This window comes from Rutidosis leptorrhynchoides, chromosome 3 (genome assembly GCF_046630445.1).
Source record: "Rutidosis leptorrhynchoides isolate AG116_Rl617_1_P2 chromosome 3, CSIRO_AGI_Rlap_v1, whole genome shotgun sequence".
Taxonomy (NCBI): Eukaryota; Viridiplantae; Streptophyta; class Magnoliopsida; order Asterales; family Asteraceae; genus Rutidosis; species Rutidosis leptorrhynchoides.
Genome location: NC_092335.1, coordinates 302,379,284 through 302,396,145, shown reverse-complemented (window position 1 = coordinate 302,396,145; position 16,862 = coordinate 302,379,284). Strand labels below are relative to the sequence as shown.

Sequence of the window (16,862 nt, the reverse complement as noted above, 5' to 3'; positions counted from 1 at the left end):
AAAAACGAAAAAAAAAAATTTGCTTCCCCCCGCTTCCCCCCGATTGGTTATTTCCCTCTTGATCCTACCACTATATATATATATATATATATATATATATATATATATATATATATATATATATATATATATATATATATATATATATATATATATATATATATATAATTATCAAAAGGGGGGATTATTAAGTAACTGTTTAGTAGTCGGAGGACTAAATTGTTATTTTATCGTAAATGTTTTAGCGGATACAAAGAAAAAATTCAGGAAAGCTGCAACAGGCAGCAGCAGAGTTCACCCTAACCTGAACTGAGAAATGGCTACCGCCGGCAACAACAATAAGAAGAGGAAGAATCACTACCGCCAACCTAACGTAACTCTTATTTATTTATTTATTTATTTATTTGTATTTAAATATTTAATTAGATATATTATTATGTGTAACTGTCATTCAGTTGATCCCTTAGGGTTTTAAATAATTATAAATACAGAAATCAGTGAAGAAGAAGGGTTCATACCCATTGAGGCCAGGAGTACAAGGTTTTTTCATCACCTGTGATGGTGGTAGGGAACGTCAAGCCTCTCAAGAAGCTGTTCAAGTTTTTGATTCTGTAACTACTTCCTCTTACTCTCTCTATTATAATTATTTGTTTAATTGGTTGATTTAAATTTAATTTAATTTGTCTTTAAATGTTATATATTTGACCCTAGATTATATACTATTTCCTCGATGAATATTATCAGTAAAATATGGTTGCTTTTATCAAATGCTATCAGTAAAATATGGTTGCTTTTATCAAATGCGGTAGACCTAAGGGTATCGAGGTGTCCGGACTACTATCACGGAGGTGACCGGACTACTATCACGTTTGGATTTAAGTTCCTTTTTAGGGACAAAATGCATAAATGTGTTTGACTTTATGAAAATCAATACTCTCCCTACAAACATATTCATATTATTTTTGGAAATTCAGAGGCCATTATTAAGTTTTCTAATCTTATTTGTGGAACCACCACTGTTATTATCAACATATATGTTCATTGTTACGTTTCTTGTTCTTCTGTGCTAAATGTTAAGCTTTTTTTATTTGTTATTTGGTCATTTTTATTATTATTGTTCTGCCATGTGCTCGCAATATGTCTTTTTCTGTTCGTATCTGCTTTTTTTTCCTTCTCCTACTATTGTGGAAGAAAGCTAACAATTTTGCACTGTAAACCGTCAACGTTCTAAAAGACAGTAATGGACATTTAATGGACGCCAGTTATAATGCTATACTGTCGCTATTTTAGAACCGACCATGGTCTCCTAGAAATATCTATCAAAGTGATTACTTCATACTTTTTACAACTCATTACTACTAAGTACCTCGTATAGTTTTAAATGTTCTCTTTACTTATTCAAAACAATTCGATCCTAATTTCCCTCGATTGAGCATAATCTTTGAATTTTTGAACTAGGTTTGCACGTTAATTAGAGTGTTAAAGATTGATCACCCTTAAACCATCATGTATTGCATTCATATTAAAGTAGGCTTGATCTTCATCTGATTACGAGTTAAACCTTGTTTTTTTTTTTTTTTTTAAATTTCTTTTCATTTCACCCCTATAAGATTATAGTATCTAACATCATACGTGTTCAAATCAAGACTTCGATAATTAAACCAAGGAGAATCTTCAATTTTTTTCTATCTAAATACTGAAGCTATAATTTAAGAATCAGGTGGTAGCAAGATGCATCATTCAGGATGTGTGTAAAAGATAATAATCTTCAATAGTATCTTTGTATCTGCAGCTTTCTGAATAATACTTCATGCGTAATACTAGTTTACACAAAGAACATATATATGCCGTTTTTTTATATTCTATATATTACCTACGCTAGTTTTTGGAAGATCTGGCTGAGGGAGAGGATTCAGATGGGACACCCACCCCAGTGCTACCCATTAATAAAAAGATAAAGTTCAGTTATTCTGATTCTGAAGATGACGCAGACCATGATGATGAGAAAAATGATGGGGCCCACATTGTCGTAGCTTCTGATACATTGAATGATGCAACACCGAAAAATGAAGGTGACGGTTCTGAAACAAAGGAGATCGCTGAAGATAGTAAGAATTCTCATGTAAATTATGAAGGTGCAACACCTAAAAATGAAGGTGACGCAACTGAAACGAAGGAGATCACAAAAGATATTAAGATTTCTCATGAAGATGGTAAACAACAACTGGAAAAGAAACCACACATAGAAAAAGGTGAGGCCAAATGTGAACAAGTCGTAAAGAGTAAGGTGGAGGAAATGTCCGTTGATCAGTTAATCGAGGCTGAGCTTGCAGAGTTAAAAGATAAAAGCAAGGTGAGTTTATAATAATGAAATAGAGAGTTGCAGTTCGATCTATTTACTTGCAAATGGGGTAAATTTAGATCAAGTTTATCTGCTAAAACATAAATGAGTTGAGATTTTAACGGATGGAATATTCTACATATAATTCAAAAAGTTTGTTTTTGTTATATTTTATATATTTGTTATATATATGAAGCTGACATTGTGTCAACTCCCTACCCATACAAAATTTTATCTGTTATGGTCCCTTATCACACTGGGTTGCTTTGACACAGTTAGTTACAAACCCCATAGGAATATTTTATTATTTTGAGCAGTGACTCATTTAGAAAATCATACTGGACATTTAAGCATATTCTTCAATGCATGCTTCAATTTTTAGAATCATACTTCCTAGTTTTGATCTCTACTTTAAATATAAAATTTTGAGCGAAAAAAAAAAAAAAAGAAAAGAAAAAGTTGCTGAGAGTGTTATGATTTTTTTAATTTTCGTCAAACTAAAATCAGAACTTATCTTCAAAGACCTTTATATTAAAACCTTATATTTTCTTTTTTTCTAAATGACAGAGGCGTTTCAACTACCTTGATTCTGGGTGTAATGGTGTAGTCTTTGTAGAAATGCGCAAGAGAGATGAAGATCCAACTCCTAAAGAAATTGCCCAACGCATGATAACTTATGCTGCCACCACACAAAAACATATGTCCAGGTTAAGTTTTTAAAGTTAGATTTCACTTGCCATTTTTTTATTTGTTATTTTATAAAAAGAGACAGTATGTTAAAGTGCAATATGGTGTGATATTATTCTATTAATTGTTTGTATTAGTAGGAATTTGTGTAACAGTATGTCTAATTGTAAAGAAGTGTTTGATAAAGCGAGTAATGAGGTTGTATGCATTAGTCATACACTTTTAAGACTCTTTAACCGTTTTACATGTTGCTATTTTTCCTTGGATTAAACACAATACACATCAACTCAGTTTTTAAGAATATGGATCAAAATTACCACTTCTGGCTATGTAGATTACATCACTTAGATAATTACATTTTTAGTTGGCTAAATTATTAATGTATTTTCAGGTTCATTTTAAGGGTGCTACCAGTTGAAGTGACATGTTATGCATCAGAAGAAGAGATTTCAAGAGCCATCAAACCTTTGATTGCTCGATACTTTCCTATGGAAGTAGAAACACCTTACAAGGTATGTTATGGTCATTTACATATCTATGCATCACAGATGGTATGTTTGGAGTCCACTGTATGTACATGTTAAAAAAAAATCATGATAGGACATGCATAGAGTTTGGAAATGTCAAAAGTAAAGGTGGCAATATGGGCCAGAGCCTGAAAGAGTGTTTTGTCTGATTAGTTAGTGAGTCAGATATGGTCACATAAATAATATTATTTCATTAATAACCTAATCCTTTTAAAATAGTTAAGGAACTTTTTGGAACTAGAACTTAAATTTTTTGGAACTTCCAACCAATTTTTTTCTTATCTGTATCTTCATCTACTAGTCTGCTAGTGTTAAATTCAACATTAGTTGTTACTGTCTTAATATATGTATGCTTTTTTATTCAGTTTGCGGTATTATGTGAAGCCCGTGCAAATAGTGGTGTGGAGAAAATGAAAATAATAAATGTGGTTGCAAAGTCTGTTCCCGAACCCCACAAAGTTGATCTCACCAATCCAGACAAAACTATTGTGGTCCAAATTGCCAAGGTATGTGTCTAATGTCTATACATTGATACATGTAAAGATGTAAAATGTATTATAAGGCCGTAAAGCTTGCATAAAGCTAATTTTCTTTTCCTTTCTAGTGGTTTACAACAGTGTTTTAAACGGCAGCCGTCTTGCCAGGCTAGTCCGTTTGATGTCTAGCCCATCGCATTTCGCCCAAAAAACGTCTAATAAGTCGGTCTGATGTCTCTGTCAAAGTCATGTTTGGTCAAATTTTTAATATTTTTTTATACTCAGATTCTGAGCCCTATACATATGTTTGAAATATTATTATTAATTATGCTTGATATATTTATGTGTAATACATATATGTTAAATGTATATTACTAAAACGTTTTAGGGTTTCATTTCTGATTCTTGACACATCAACATTGGCGTACATAGAATCAGGATGTTTTTCCTTTCCGGTCTATTTTTGTAAACATTTTTGTTATAGTGCGTTGTTTTATTTCCGTCAAAGTTTTTTTCTTTTTTTTGTTTATATCAGAAAATAAGTGGGCTGTATAAAAATTGAACTGCTTCAAGTGTTACAATCTGTTTATACGCTAAACGGATTGTTTTTGTTATGGTATATGCAGACTGTGTGTTGCATTGGCGTAGTTGACAAGTACAAGGAATTGGCCAAGTATAATTTGAGGCAGTTGACATCATCCAAACCGTAGCTACCCTCATGGTGTCCCTTTGCGTAGCCAAAACTTTATGGACATGTACTTTTAGTTTTCATAACGTTTAAATAGAACTTGCAATAATTTATAAGAGCAGAATCTATGTTTTGAATTGACTTGAACCAAATGCTGTGATTGTCGTCAATTTGATGTTTTAGGGAATCAATGTGGCGATCCGACGAGCATCCTCTTGTATTTTTATTTTAGCTTATTTTATTTTTTTGTTTGCTATCTCGGTGAGTTGTAACATTATACAAATAATCATATTTGTTATCGTTGCATATAGTTAGCCTCATTGACATTTGCGCACCCTGCCAAAGTTAAACTATATCTGCAGTGCCAAATGAAAGTTGCGGACTCTGTGGTTTGAAGAAGATATAAATGTATATTTTGATCATGAAATTTATATGTAATTATAATTTATAATTGAAGATTATAGAGAGAGTTAATTATACTGCTAGTCCCTGTGGTCTACTCAAATACTCTATACTGATAGTCTTTTTCTTTCGAAAATTATGCCGGTAGTCCCTATGGTTTAATAAATGCGTGGCGTTGGTCCTATTTTTAAAGTCAATTAATTTGGGCCGTTAACTAAGTACATGTGGGCACATGTACCATAATTTGATGCAGATATGGTAAAATACATTAAATCAAAATTCTTGATCATTAATCGACATAAGCGAACATTCCGGTTACTGAAAAGACGTAACCACCTTTTTGCTATGGGGGTTGTAGAAGACTCTGAATCCAAAAGCACTATTAGATCTGTGAGAATCAGATGTATCTATGAAAATAGACGGATCTGAAAGCTGATCGGGTCTGGTTACCGGGTCATTGCAAAGTCACTTGACTGCTTCAAAGTTAATTAATTATGTAGATGGCATAAAATAGATGAATGTACTTCAAAATTATGCGAGACGTTTGAGCCGCACAAATCGCTTGCTGATTACAAAATAGATTAATATAAAATAGACAGAAAATAAATTGATGAATTCAAAATAGATAGGTTAATCCAAAACAGAATCATATAAAGAATATTATATTGAATATTAAACTGTATTGAAACAAAGAATACACAACAGATCAATATCAAGAGATCCTCTAAAAGTTTCGAATGCAAAGTATATTAAGTCGAATTTGCATTTGTTTTTCAACAACATTTACATGAACGAGGGGATCGATCCCACAAACACATCCTTATGCAACTGGCTTGTACAGCTTCTCCACCATCTTCCTGTATTCTGTAAACACACAACAACATCATTACATCATATATCATATATCATATAATATTAATAATATTAATATTGATATATAAATAAGAAATGATACAACTATCACAATATCTATTCCAACAATGTACCTTGTTGATTATTCCAAAGTGCTGCAGCTTGGCTGTTCAGAGGTGAACTTGTGTTTGGTTCTGCAATCAACATCAAACAATAGAACAGTTAGCAACCATTTCTTTTTTTAACTTTCAAAATTGTTAAAATATCAACCTAACTAAGAATTTGCGTCCAGTTAGGTTTTCAAGAATAGATGAACAGCTCTTTTACCTCCAAGGAGACTTTGGATAGAAATCAGAATAGTTCTAACATCATAAGCAGATGACCATTTGTCCTGAAAAACAAACAAGTTACATATTAAAAACACTCTTACAAATTCTTCAAAAAAAAATCGCTGCAATCAACTTATATGTATGGAATAAAGGGCCAATTAGTTACCTGAAGAATATCTAAACATATATTTCCAAATACATCCACGTTCGGATGAAAGCAACCAGTCTGGAACTTCACATTTGGAGGCTTGAAAGGGTAATCATTTGGGAATGTAAGTGAAAGCTTATACTCGGTTCCTTCGAACACAGTGTCTTTGCTCCCTAGAATCGTTCCTCTCCAACACATTATGTTGTCATCCTTTGGAAAGGCAGATATTCCAGACTCACCACTCATCTATAATTGCATTTGCAAATAAATTACTAATAGAAAAGGCCATATTTAATAAATCAATCAATAACAAAGAATCCACTAAAAAGAAAGTAAAGACTAAATATTGAACAAAAAATATGTACCATTAAAGCCATCAGTTCCGACTGCAATCTGTTGCAGCAATCAAACACAATACAAAGTATTATTAGTATTAAAACTAGATGGCAACTAACAGAAGTACATAAAAAAAGTAAGTAAATACCATATACCGAATAATAACTGTTTACTGTTAACTGAAAATAGCATCCTGTATATATTGAGTAACAAATACAAGTATACAAAGAAATATTATTAGTCCCCAAATACATGGGTAAAAATCATTGCTTTCATTTTGGTCAATTTGGTTAAAATGATTTGTTTTTCGCAAGTTAAAAAACCCTGATTATTTTATATCAATTATTACACATTATCCGCTCAATATTTCAATCAGTATACAGGGATATGATTGAAATATCCAGATCAAGTCCTAAAAAATTTCACTTAGTAAATGTGATTTGATAAATTTGTAACAGGAAACTAATTGGCTGGCAGTCATCCATAACATATACTAAATAGTAAGATAAGATGATAAATAACAGTGAACATTAAAACAAATCATAACCAAAATTAATTAAATTAATATAAAGACCTTTTGACAACGGATTGAGTATCAACAGATTTAGGCGTAGGGAGAGACTGTTTAGAGGCATTCATTGGCGGGGCAGTATTAATTTGTCTGTTGTTGTTGTTGTTGCTTTCTTGATTGTTCATCGTTGCCATGTTAATTTTAATTTACAATTTGAAAGGTGTAATCTAATTGAAAGAAGAAGATGTAAATTGGATCAGAAATACAAAATCGATGATGAGTAATTTGATTTCTTCTTCCAATTTTAGTTTTGAGAGAGGGAGAAGGAGAGATATTTCTAGTCTAGTCTAGGGTTTGGAATGAAAGTAAAATGAAAATTAAAGAGGAACGAGGGAGTTTAAGTACGCGTACATTTAGGACGTTAGACGCCGACTATGGGCTATTTCTCTACAACGGCTAGTTTTTTACTGCTTTGTTTCTTTCCTTTGGTACTTTTAATTATTAATTAATCAAATCAAATCAATATCAATCAATCAATCAATATCAATCATCAATATCAAAATCAAAATCAAAATCAAAATTATAATAAACATAATTAATTAATTTAAATTTAATCTAATAAATAATAATAAATAAATAGTAGTAAAATTTTTTAATGACAACACTTAAAACATATCGTTATAACTTATATGTAATAAGTAACTACCAGTTTGGAGGCGATGTAACTTTTAAAGGCAAGGCGAAGCCATTACTAGTGACACAATGTTGGTACTATTTTTCGTCAAGCGGGTAGTTACCACTACAATACTATAACAGCCTAGCGTTGAGCGATATGTTGTCGACTGATGTTTGCCATCTGGAAAGAATCCCTGCAGACCCGGTTTACGGATGATATATCCGTGGGGTGGTCTTATCAGTCTTTGGACCAATATGAAGTTGGTCCGTGTAGCGTTCTGTTGCTAAGCGGTTAAAGTATTAGAGTGAGAAAGTACTGTGTGAGAGAGAAAGTGTATTCTCTGCTCTCAGAGTTCCAGATGATAAATGTTGTGACCCAAGGGGTCTGTTTATAGGCGTAGAATGTCCGAAATTCTCGAAAACACGTGTTAAACGCTGATTAATTCGATCATGCGAAATATCTGGAACTGCCTTTGGCATGGGCTGACGTGACTGCGTGCCGCTCACGCGCCTAATCAAGGGCTTAAGCATAGAAGCTGCCTACAGAACTTACGCATGACGCTGGGCGGCTTGCTGAGCACTGGACGGATAATAATAAAAAATGCCAAAATTGCTACTCCCTCCGTCCCAAAATAAGTGTCCTGTTTGACTTTCCAGGGTCAATCTTTTGATATTTTGACTTTAAATATTTTTATTTGTGTTATATAATATTTGATGAAAATTATATGAATATTTTCGATTTCAAAATGTGTTTTCATTGATATAACTTTTATCAAATATTATATAACACAAATAACATTATTTGAAGTCAAAGTTGTAAATGAAAGACCACAAAAAGTCCAACAAGACACTTATTTTGGGACAAAGGGAGTATCTTTTATGCTTTTCGATCTTTTTTTTTGTACAAAAATGATACTTTTATGAGTGTATCCCTTAGGATACACCATTAAGTCTCCCAGTTTAATGTCTTTATTTTTGTAAAAAAATAAAGTCATTAAACTATAAAAAACAAAAGATGCCTTTTTCTCGGGAACATAAACTGTTGTAGCCGTCTGCTGCACTATCCTGATGTAACCCTCAAATGATGATTTTACCACCAAAAACCTCCATTTTTATTTATTAAAATTATGTTAATTAATTTAAACTTTAAAAATTGATCCCAATTCATCTGCCCCTACACGTGTCCCAATCTAGCCGTTCGTTTCACCCACCAATTTGATTATAAATACTCCGTCGGCATTTCAAATTATTTTTTTCCGAAACTCTCCAACTCTGCTAAGCATCTTCTTGTGAAAGAAATTCTAGGGTTTATATCGATTACTTTTGCAAGGTTAGTATTCGACTTCCTTCTTCTCTATTTCTGTTCGTTATCTTGCTACCATGGCCGAATCAACCAGTACGTCATCCCAGAAGGACACCCGCAACGTGAATACTATTCAATCAAGTATGACAGAGGCACAATTAGACAAACTTTGTATAGCATATAAAAATGTTAGTTGATTAAACCCGATAGTCCCTTCTTCTGATGAAAGAGCCAATAAACCTCCGTGCAAGATGATAACCCTGTACAATTACAACTAACTGTAAGAAACCTTCGTATTCCCCCTTCTGTGTTTTTACAGAGAGTTCTTTCCCACTATAGGATTGGTCTTAGCCAAATTCACCCTCTTGGCTTGCAGAAAATTATTTTGTTTGAAATGTATTGTAATTGTTTGAATATGAAACCTAGAGTGCATATTTTCCACGAGTTATTTAGAACTCGATTAGTTAGCCAGTGTTGGAATACGTTTGACTGCAAACCAGGGAAAGATTTTGTGGGTGAGAAAGAATCATCCTTAAAAAACGGGAAAAAACCCTTTTTCTTTGTTAATGAGAAGGTTATTTAAGAACCTTGGGCTGGTGTTCGCCAATAGGCCAAAACCAAGATTGGCGCCATCAAAGTCTATCAACCTGTCAGATAGGGATGAAACAACAGTTGAAGCATGGAAGTCATTGAGGCTTCCGCAGAGATCATTTGTTGATTTTGAAGCTATTTTGGTCCTCTGCGGCATGAGTGACAATTGGCGTACTGGGTTTATGCCAAAACTGCGTTTGACATGCCATGGTAGGTTTCCTTATTATTATGCGATGTTACTGATGCTTAATTATGATATGTATATGTTCTTATGTATACTTTTGTTGCATGTATTTCTATTGAGTTATACAGACGAAGAGATGAAAGTGTACAACACATTCAGTAGACACACGCTGGATGATGTTATTGTAGAAGAAAGACAAAAAATAGCTGAAGAGCTGGAGGCTGAGAAGGAAAAAGCTACAGAGTTTGAGCAGCAACTGAAGAGCCCTTAGCAAACGGCGGAGGCCGGTGGTGGTGGTGCTGAACAACCATCACCTGATTTTGAAATTGTAGAGGTCACCCCCTCTCCTTCTGGTTCGAAAAAAGCTACTAAACGCTGTAAGCATGCAGGAAAACTTCCAATGGTTGCTTCTTCTCCACCCAAGAAACAAAGAAGTATGTACTGTGTTTATTATTGCAATAATGCATCTATTATGTTGTTATACTCATTTATTGCTTTATTGACCATGATTGATTCTTCAAGATGAGGAGAATGATGATGATGAAGCCACTGTTGATGGCAACAATGATGATGATAATGAAAATGATGATGATGATGCTAATGATGATGATGTGATTGAGAGAACACCTTTCTCTACACCGCTGTTCTCAAAGGGTCCAGGCACAACACAATCTTCTTCTTCTTCTTCTTCTCTTCCTCTGCCCTCCGTGCCTCTAGCCGGATTGAGAACATTCCTTGAAGATCCTATCAACAAATCTGATAGCTTTGTTGAGTTTTTGAAGGTAAAACTGTTGTTTGAAAATTGTGTTGTTGTTATTGAATTGTTAATTATACTTATGCCTGTAAATTATATTCTTCTTGTACAGACAAACATCGTTGCTGATCTGTCTTCCTCATTGTCCTGCCTGACCTTAAAACAGAGTTACCATCTACTGTTGATTCCCTTATGTTGCATACTCAACATGTGCTTCACAATCTCAAGATGCAGGAGGCACAAGAAGCTGTTGTTGCTAATACTGTACGGAATGCAGCTAAACTGAAAAAACTGAAAGTAGAAGTGGATGATGTGCACAAGAAATGGACAACTGCTGCTGATCTTGTACAAAAGAAGGAGGATGCATTGAAGGTGGTAGAGGGTACTTGTGTTGAGGTGAGGTCTGAAAGGGAAAAATTATTGCAAGAAAATGAAAAGCTACTGAAGCAGGTGGAGGAGTTAAAGAAGAGTATGGAGGACAAAGGTTGTGCAGCTGAAGAGAATGCTATTGCTGCTACTGCTGCTGCTGCTGCTCAGAAGGACCTGTTGTGACGACCCGAAAATTTCCAACCAAATTTTAACTTAATCTTTAAATGATTTCGACACGATAAGCAAAGTCTGTAATGTTGAAGTTTCAAATTTTTGAACTGTTACATGAATTCAATTGACCTTTGACTATTTCCGACGATTCACGAACTATTGTTTATAAATAAATATATATATAAATATAAATGTAAGTATTGTAAATAATAAAATGTTATTGAATCAGTAGAATTAAAAATGTAAAATAATAAACAAAATAATTAAGTTATTATTAAAATGAATATATAAATAGATATATGATATTATTATGAATCAATATGGTAACATATATAAAAGGTTTCTATTAATAACTATTATATTGTAACATTTATAAATATAAAAATATTAAATATTCAATAGAGGTACTCATATAATATATGATATAAATTGTAATATAAATATATTAAATGTAATTACAAGTTCAATTATAATTATTATATGATTATTGTTACATTCATTATCATTAGTAATATTAATATCAATATCATTAAAAGTTATAATACTGAAATTATTATAGTTGATTTGTTAATATCATTATATTTGTCACTAGTAGTAAAACTGTAATTTTAGTTATATGATTAATATTAGTATTGTTATTAGATATTATCATTATTATTATTATAGATTATCAACATTATTATTATAATAGTATATAATTTATTATTATTATCATTAATAATATTGTTATTAACATTATTATTAACATTATTATTATTATTGTTATTAATAGTATTATTATGATAATTATTATTAATATTAACTGTATTATTATTTTTATTAATATATTATAAGTATTACTATTATTATTAATATTATTATTAATTATTAATATTAATATTATTATAATTATTAATTATTAATTGTTATTTATAATATTTTATATACTGCCAGATATATACGCATATCAAGACAGATATCTGTCTTCTTCACTTTATTTTTCTGTTTATCCTGTGAACTATGGTCGACCCATCTCCATCTATATCAATCGATCAATTCACATTTTGTTAACAAAACCCTTTCGAATTCTTCATCCTCAATATCAATATAAAACAGTCTTTGATTTATTATATCTGTTGAATTTTTTTTTAAAAAAAGTCGCTAACCTCTGCTTGTATACCATTTTACAAAAGCTCAATTTTAAATCGTTTATCAAAATATAAAAATGCAGATAGATTAGGAATCCTCTAGTGAATGTTTCTGTAAAGTTTCATCCATTAATTTCTAATATCGAGTAAGAATTTTGAGGTTAAAGCTTTAAATTTAAAAAGTCAAAATAATTGTTCTTCGCGAAATTCGTTTTTATTTTGAGGTTTCAGATTCAATTATGGATACAGGTAGTTTCTAAAGAAGTTTTGTAATCTATTTCATGATGTAAGTTTTAGTTGAAACGATCTCTAAAACAAATTCAAGATTTTTTTTTGCGAGACTGCAGTAGCAGCCTTATTTTTTTTCGTTTTCATCTTAACTCTGTCAAGACCCGTCCTAATCCATCCGGACGAAGTCCATATCGATTATAAACGATTCACAACAGTTGATTACATCGCGAGGTACTTGACCTCTATATGATACATTTTACAAACATTGCATTCGTTTTTGAAAAGACAATCTTTCATTACATCAAAAGTTGACGGCATGCATACCATTTCATAACATATCTAACTATAATTGACTTAATAATAATCTTGATGAATTCAACGACTCGAATGCAACGTCTTTTGAAATATGTCATGAATGACTCCAAGTAATATCTCTAAGATGAACAAATGCACAGCGGAAGATTTCTTTCGTACCTGAGAATGAACATGCTTTAAAGTGTCAACCAAAAAGTTGGAGAGTTCATTAGTTTAACATAAATAATCATTTCCATCATTTTAATAGACCACAAGATTTCATTTTCAGTTCTCATAAATATACGTCCCGTACATAGAGACAAAAATAATCATTCATATGGATTGAACACCTGGTAACCGACATTCACAATATGCATATAAGAATATTCCCATCATTCCGGGATCCTCCTTCGGACATGATATATATTTTGAAGTACTAAAGCATCCGATACTTTGGACGAGGCTTGTTGGGCCCGATAGATCTATCTTTAGAGTTCGCGTCAATTAGGGTGTCTGTTTCCTAATTCTTAGATTACCAGACTTAATAAAACGGGACATATTCGGTTTAATAATTCAACCATCGAATGTAGTTTCGATTACTTGTGTCTATTTCGTAAAACAATTATAAAAGCAACGCATGTATTCTCAGTCCCAAAAATATATATATTGCAAAAGCATTTACAAAGGGAGCAAATGAAACTCACCATAATGTATTTTGTAGTAAAAATACATATGACGACATTGAACAATGCAGGGTTGGCCTTGGATTCACGAACCTATATCATTTGTATATTTATTAATACACATAATCGTAATCGAACAAATTTATTTATTATATCTTAATTTATATATTATATATTTAATTTGTGTATATATTCAAAATGATAAATATCCATATAATTATATTAATATATATTTGGTTAGTATTATATTAAAATACTTAAGTTGTTATATATGAATATTTATATATAAAATGTTAATATGATTATTAAACACTTATATGTAATATTACTAAGAGTATATTTTATATACAAAATGTTTACTTGGTAACATAATATCAATAATAGTAATAAAAGTTGTTTTTAATTATAATGATAATATACTTCTAATAATAATAACTATAAAAATAATGATTGTATAAATAATAATAATACTAATTCTTATCTTAATAACCACGATGATAATAATACTACTAATAATAAAAATGTTAGTCATGATAATACTAATAATTTTTAATTGATAATACTAGTAATGATAACGATTTTAATATTAGTGACAATAACAATGATACTAATTAATATTACTTGATAATGATGATAATATTAGTAATAATAAAAGTTATATTATTAATCTTAGTACAACTATAATAACAATAATAATAATTATAATAATAATGTTAATAATAATAATACTTATATCAATATTAATACTAATAATAACACTAATAATAATACTAATAACAATAATAATAATAATAATAGTAATGATAAAATATATATATATATGTATATATATATGTATATATATATGTATATGTATATGTATATATATATGTATATATATATATATATATATATATATATATATATATATATATATATATATATATATATATATATATATATATATATATATATATATATATATATATATATATATATATATATATATGCTACCTTCCAAGTAAGCCTTTAAAAAAAATAATAGCCGCCACCACCCGAGCTTGAACTCAAGACCTCCCGGTTACACAAAACACCTCCCACCACTCGACTGCTTATTACTTTTCTGTAATTAATCTAACTTAAATTTATTTACACGAATTATCCAGTGTCCATCTCCTTCTTCTGCTTCAAAACCCAGATCAAACCATCAATCATCAAAATCATCATATTGTTCCCTTCATCTTCGAATCATTCACAGAATCAAAATATCATGTATCATAATCATATTATCACATATTCATTTCTTCATTATCACTACATCACCTTCATTTATGATTCTATGTATCATCTTTATCATTCACGTTAATATCATCATCACTTAATTATCTATCTTAATCGTCATCATCATCACTATATATGTATCATCATCGTAAAACATTTTAACTCATCATCAACATCTAAACTGTAACCATTATCATGAAACTCCTTCGTAGTTTGCTCAATCAGTTTTTCAGTTTCAAACTTTTTCTGAGCTTTGCCAACATACAATTCTTTATCATCAACTTTTGGCTGTTGAGGTCGTTTACAGTTTTTGTTGCTTCATTCAACTTTTCAAAATTCCTAGCATTAATTCACAGACTGTGTGCTTTTCAGAATTTCAGAATGGAAGATCATAGTTCTAAGAGATAAATATTATATGGATACATATAACTGTTGATGTGGAAACATTGCGAGACTCACAATACAGATTTGTTGATTCCCGGTAATTGGTATGGCAATTATTGTTACAAGATGCGGATGAGTACATGATGAGACTTCAATAGATAAATACAGTGATTTGTCGGAGAGATTTAAACCAAGGAGTGGCGAGGTTGCCGGTACATCTGCTGATAATATGGTGGAATATGAAAGGTTCCCCGGTAACAATAAAAGAGCATGCATATATATATATATCAAGGTTATAATAAGGTTCTTTCGAACGAAAAGTCAAAGTTGACTTGTTGAAGCTGTGACAAAATTTGCTACTTTGAAAGGGATTACCAAGTTAATTTGGGTAATAATAACACTAAGGAATTAGCACAGCTACGCGTTAAACGTTTACTCAGTTGCCGAGAGTTTCTCAGGGGCATAACTATATGCATAAATCTTTCCTTCCGTGGATAAAGTGCGGTTGATTCATCCTATCGCTTGAGGTATTGTCAAGAATCGTGAAAGGTTTGAACACAGATTGAAATCGTCATGATACAAATGAGGTTTAAGATGAAATCAAGTGGCAAACTTGAAGAAATGTTTAGTTTCATATGTTATAATTAATATTTTAATTCATTTTAATTGTCCAATGTCATTAGTCTACAGTCGATAGTCCATAGTTAACAGTCCAATAATTCATATATAATTTAATGTATAATATTCGAATTAATTAATACGTATCATGACCCGTGTACGTGTCTCAGACTCGATCACAACTCAAGCTATATATATTATTGTAGAATCAACCTCAACCCTGTATAGAGAACTCGATCATTACTGCATATAGAGTGTCTATGGTTATTCCAAATAATATATATAGATGCGTCGATATGATATGTCAAAACCTTGTATACGTGTCCCGATATTTAAAGTGCGTAAAATAAATAATAGAAATTAAATGACGATAAATTAAATTGCGAGAATTAAAATTGCGATAATAAATTGCGATAAATCAATGTAATATGGAATTAACAGTTAGCTAGGAACAGTTATCTAGGATCTTGCTAGCGTGGTTTCTTAACAAAATTTCATATTGTTAATTAGTCTGTTTCTAATTAATTTCCATTATGTCCATTATTTCTTCATTATGCCACTTGTTGGATTTTGATAGGTCAAAATCCAAATAATGAAATTGAATTTGAATGAAAATAGTTATTCTTTGGTGAACGGATATGTATATCGGTGCTTGTAAATAGGATAGTAAATGATCGTCGAATCAAATTTGAAGTATGTACAGTGTAACTTATTAATGTGGAATCTTATATATCCCTCGGGTATTACCTACCCGTTAAAATATTTTCACAATTAACACTTTGTACGAAAGAATTTTTAATTACAATCTTTATGAAAACATATATACATATATATTTTCTTCAGATGTAATTATGGATTCATTGAGTTAATATGATATTAAACTCATTTGGTTTACCATTAGAACTAGAATACATAATCTCT

The 16,862-nt window shown here is 31.0% G+C and overlaps 2 protein-coding genes across 3 annotated transcripts; one reads left to right on the top strand and one right to left on the bottom strand.

Moving 5' to 3' along the window:
• The first annotated feature begins 229 nt into the window (after positions 1-229).
• LOC139897422 (uncharacterized) lies at positions 230-5,027 on the top strand. Of its 2 annotated transcripts, XM_071880116.1 has the most exons (8): positions 230-373; positions 492-611; positions 1,883-2,353; positions 2,909-3,048; positions 3,420-3,540; positions 3,921-4,061; positions 4,658-4,757; positions 4,789-5,027. In XM_071880116.1, exons 1-7 carry the CDS (start codon positions 317-319, stop codon positions 4,739-4,741), a joined length of 1,134 nt encoding a protein of 377 aa, XP_071736217.1. In that variant the 5' UTR covers positions 230-316; the 3' UTR covers positions 4,742-4,757; positions 4,789-5,027. The 2 variants fall into 2 exon arrangements, with proteins under 2 accessions (XP_071736217.1, XP_071736216.1); XM_071880115.1 differs by having other exon boundaries at positions 4,658-5,027.
• A 744-nt stretch (positions 5,028-5,771) lies between these two features.
• Positions 5,772-7,629, bottom strand: LOC139897421 (ubiquitin-conjugating enzyme E2 20-like). Its single transcript, XM_071880114.1, has 6 exons — positions 7,361-7,629; positions 6,816-6,843; positions 6,469-6,696; positions 6,301-6,364; positions 6,108-6,167; positions 5,772-5,985 (listed from the first exon to the last, which is right to left on the bottom strand). Exons 1-6 carry the CDS (start codon positions 7,489-7,491, stop codon positions 5,942-5,944), a joined length of 555 nt encoding a protein of 184 aa, XP_071736215.1. The 5' UTR covers positions 7,492-7,629; the 3' UTR covers positions 5,772-5,941.
• Between the last annotated feature and the right edge of the window lie 9,233 nt (positions 7,630-16,862).

What these genes read in the sequence shown, in the direction of transcription:
- LOC139897422 (XM_071880116.1), top strand. Translation starts at nt 317, where the DNA reads ATGGCTACCGCCGGCAACAACAATAAGAAGAGGAAGAATCACTACCGC. An exon ending in ATCACTACCGCCAACCTAAC is followed by an intron (nt 374 to 491) that starts GTAACTCTTATT and finishes TTATAAATACAG; the next exon opens with AAATCAGTGAAGAAGAAGGG. An exon ending in TTGTGGTCCAAATTGCCAAG is followed by an intron (nt 4,062 to 4,657) that starts GTATGTGTCTAA and finishes TGGTATATGCAG; the next exon opens with ACTGTGTGTTGCATTGGCGT.
- LOC139897421 (XM_071880114.1), bottom strand. Translation starts at nt 7,491, where the DNA reads ATGGCAACGATGAACAATCAAGAAAGCAACAACAACAACAACAGACAA. An exon ending in ACTCAATCCGTTGTCAAAAG is followed by an intron (nt 6,844 to 7,360) that starts GTCTTTATATTA and finishes TTGCTGCAACAG; the next exon opens with ATTGCAGTCGGAACTGATGG. An exon ending in TATGTTTAGATATTCTTCAG is followed by an intron (nt 6,365 to 6,468) that starts GTAACTAATTGG and finishes TTTGTTTTTCAG; the next exon opens with GACAAATGGTCATCTGCTTA.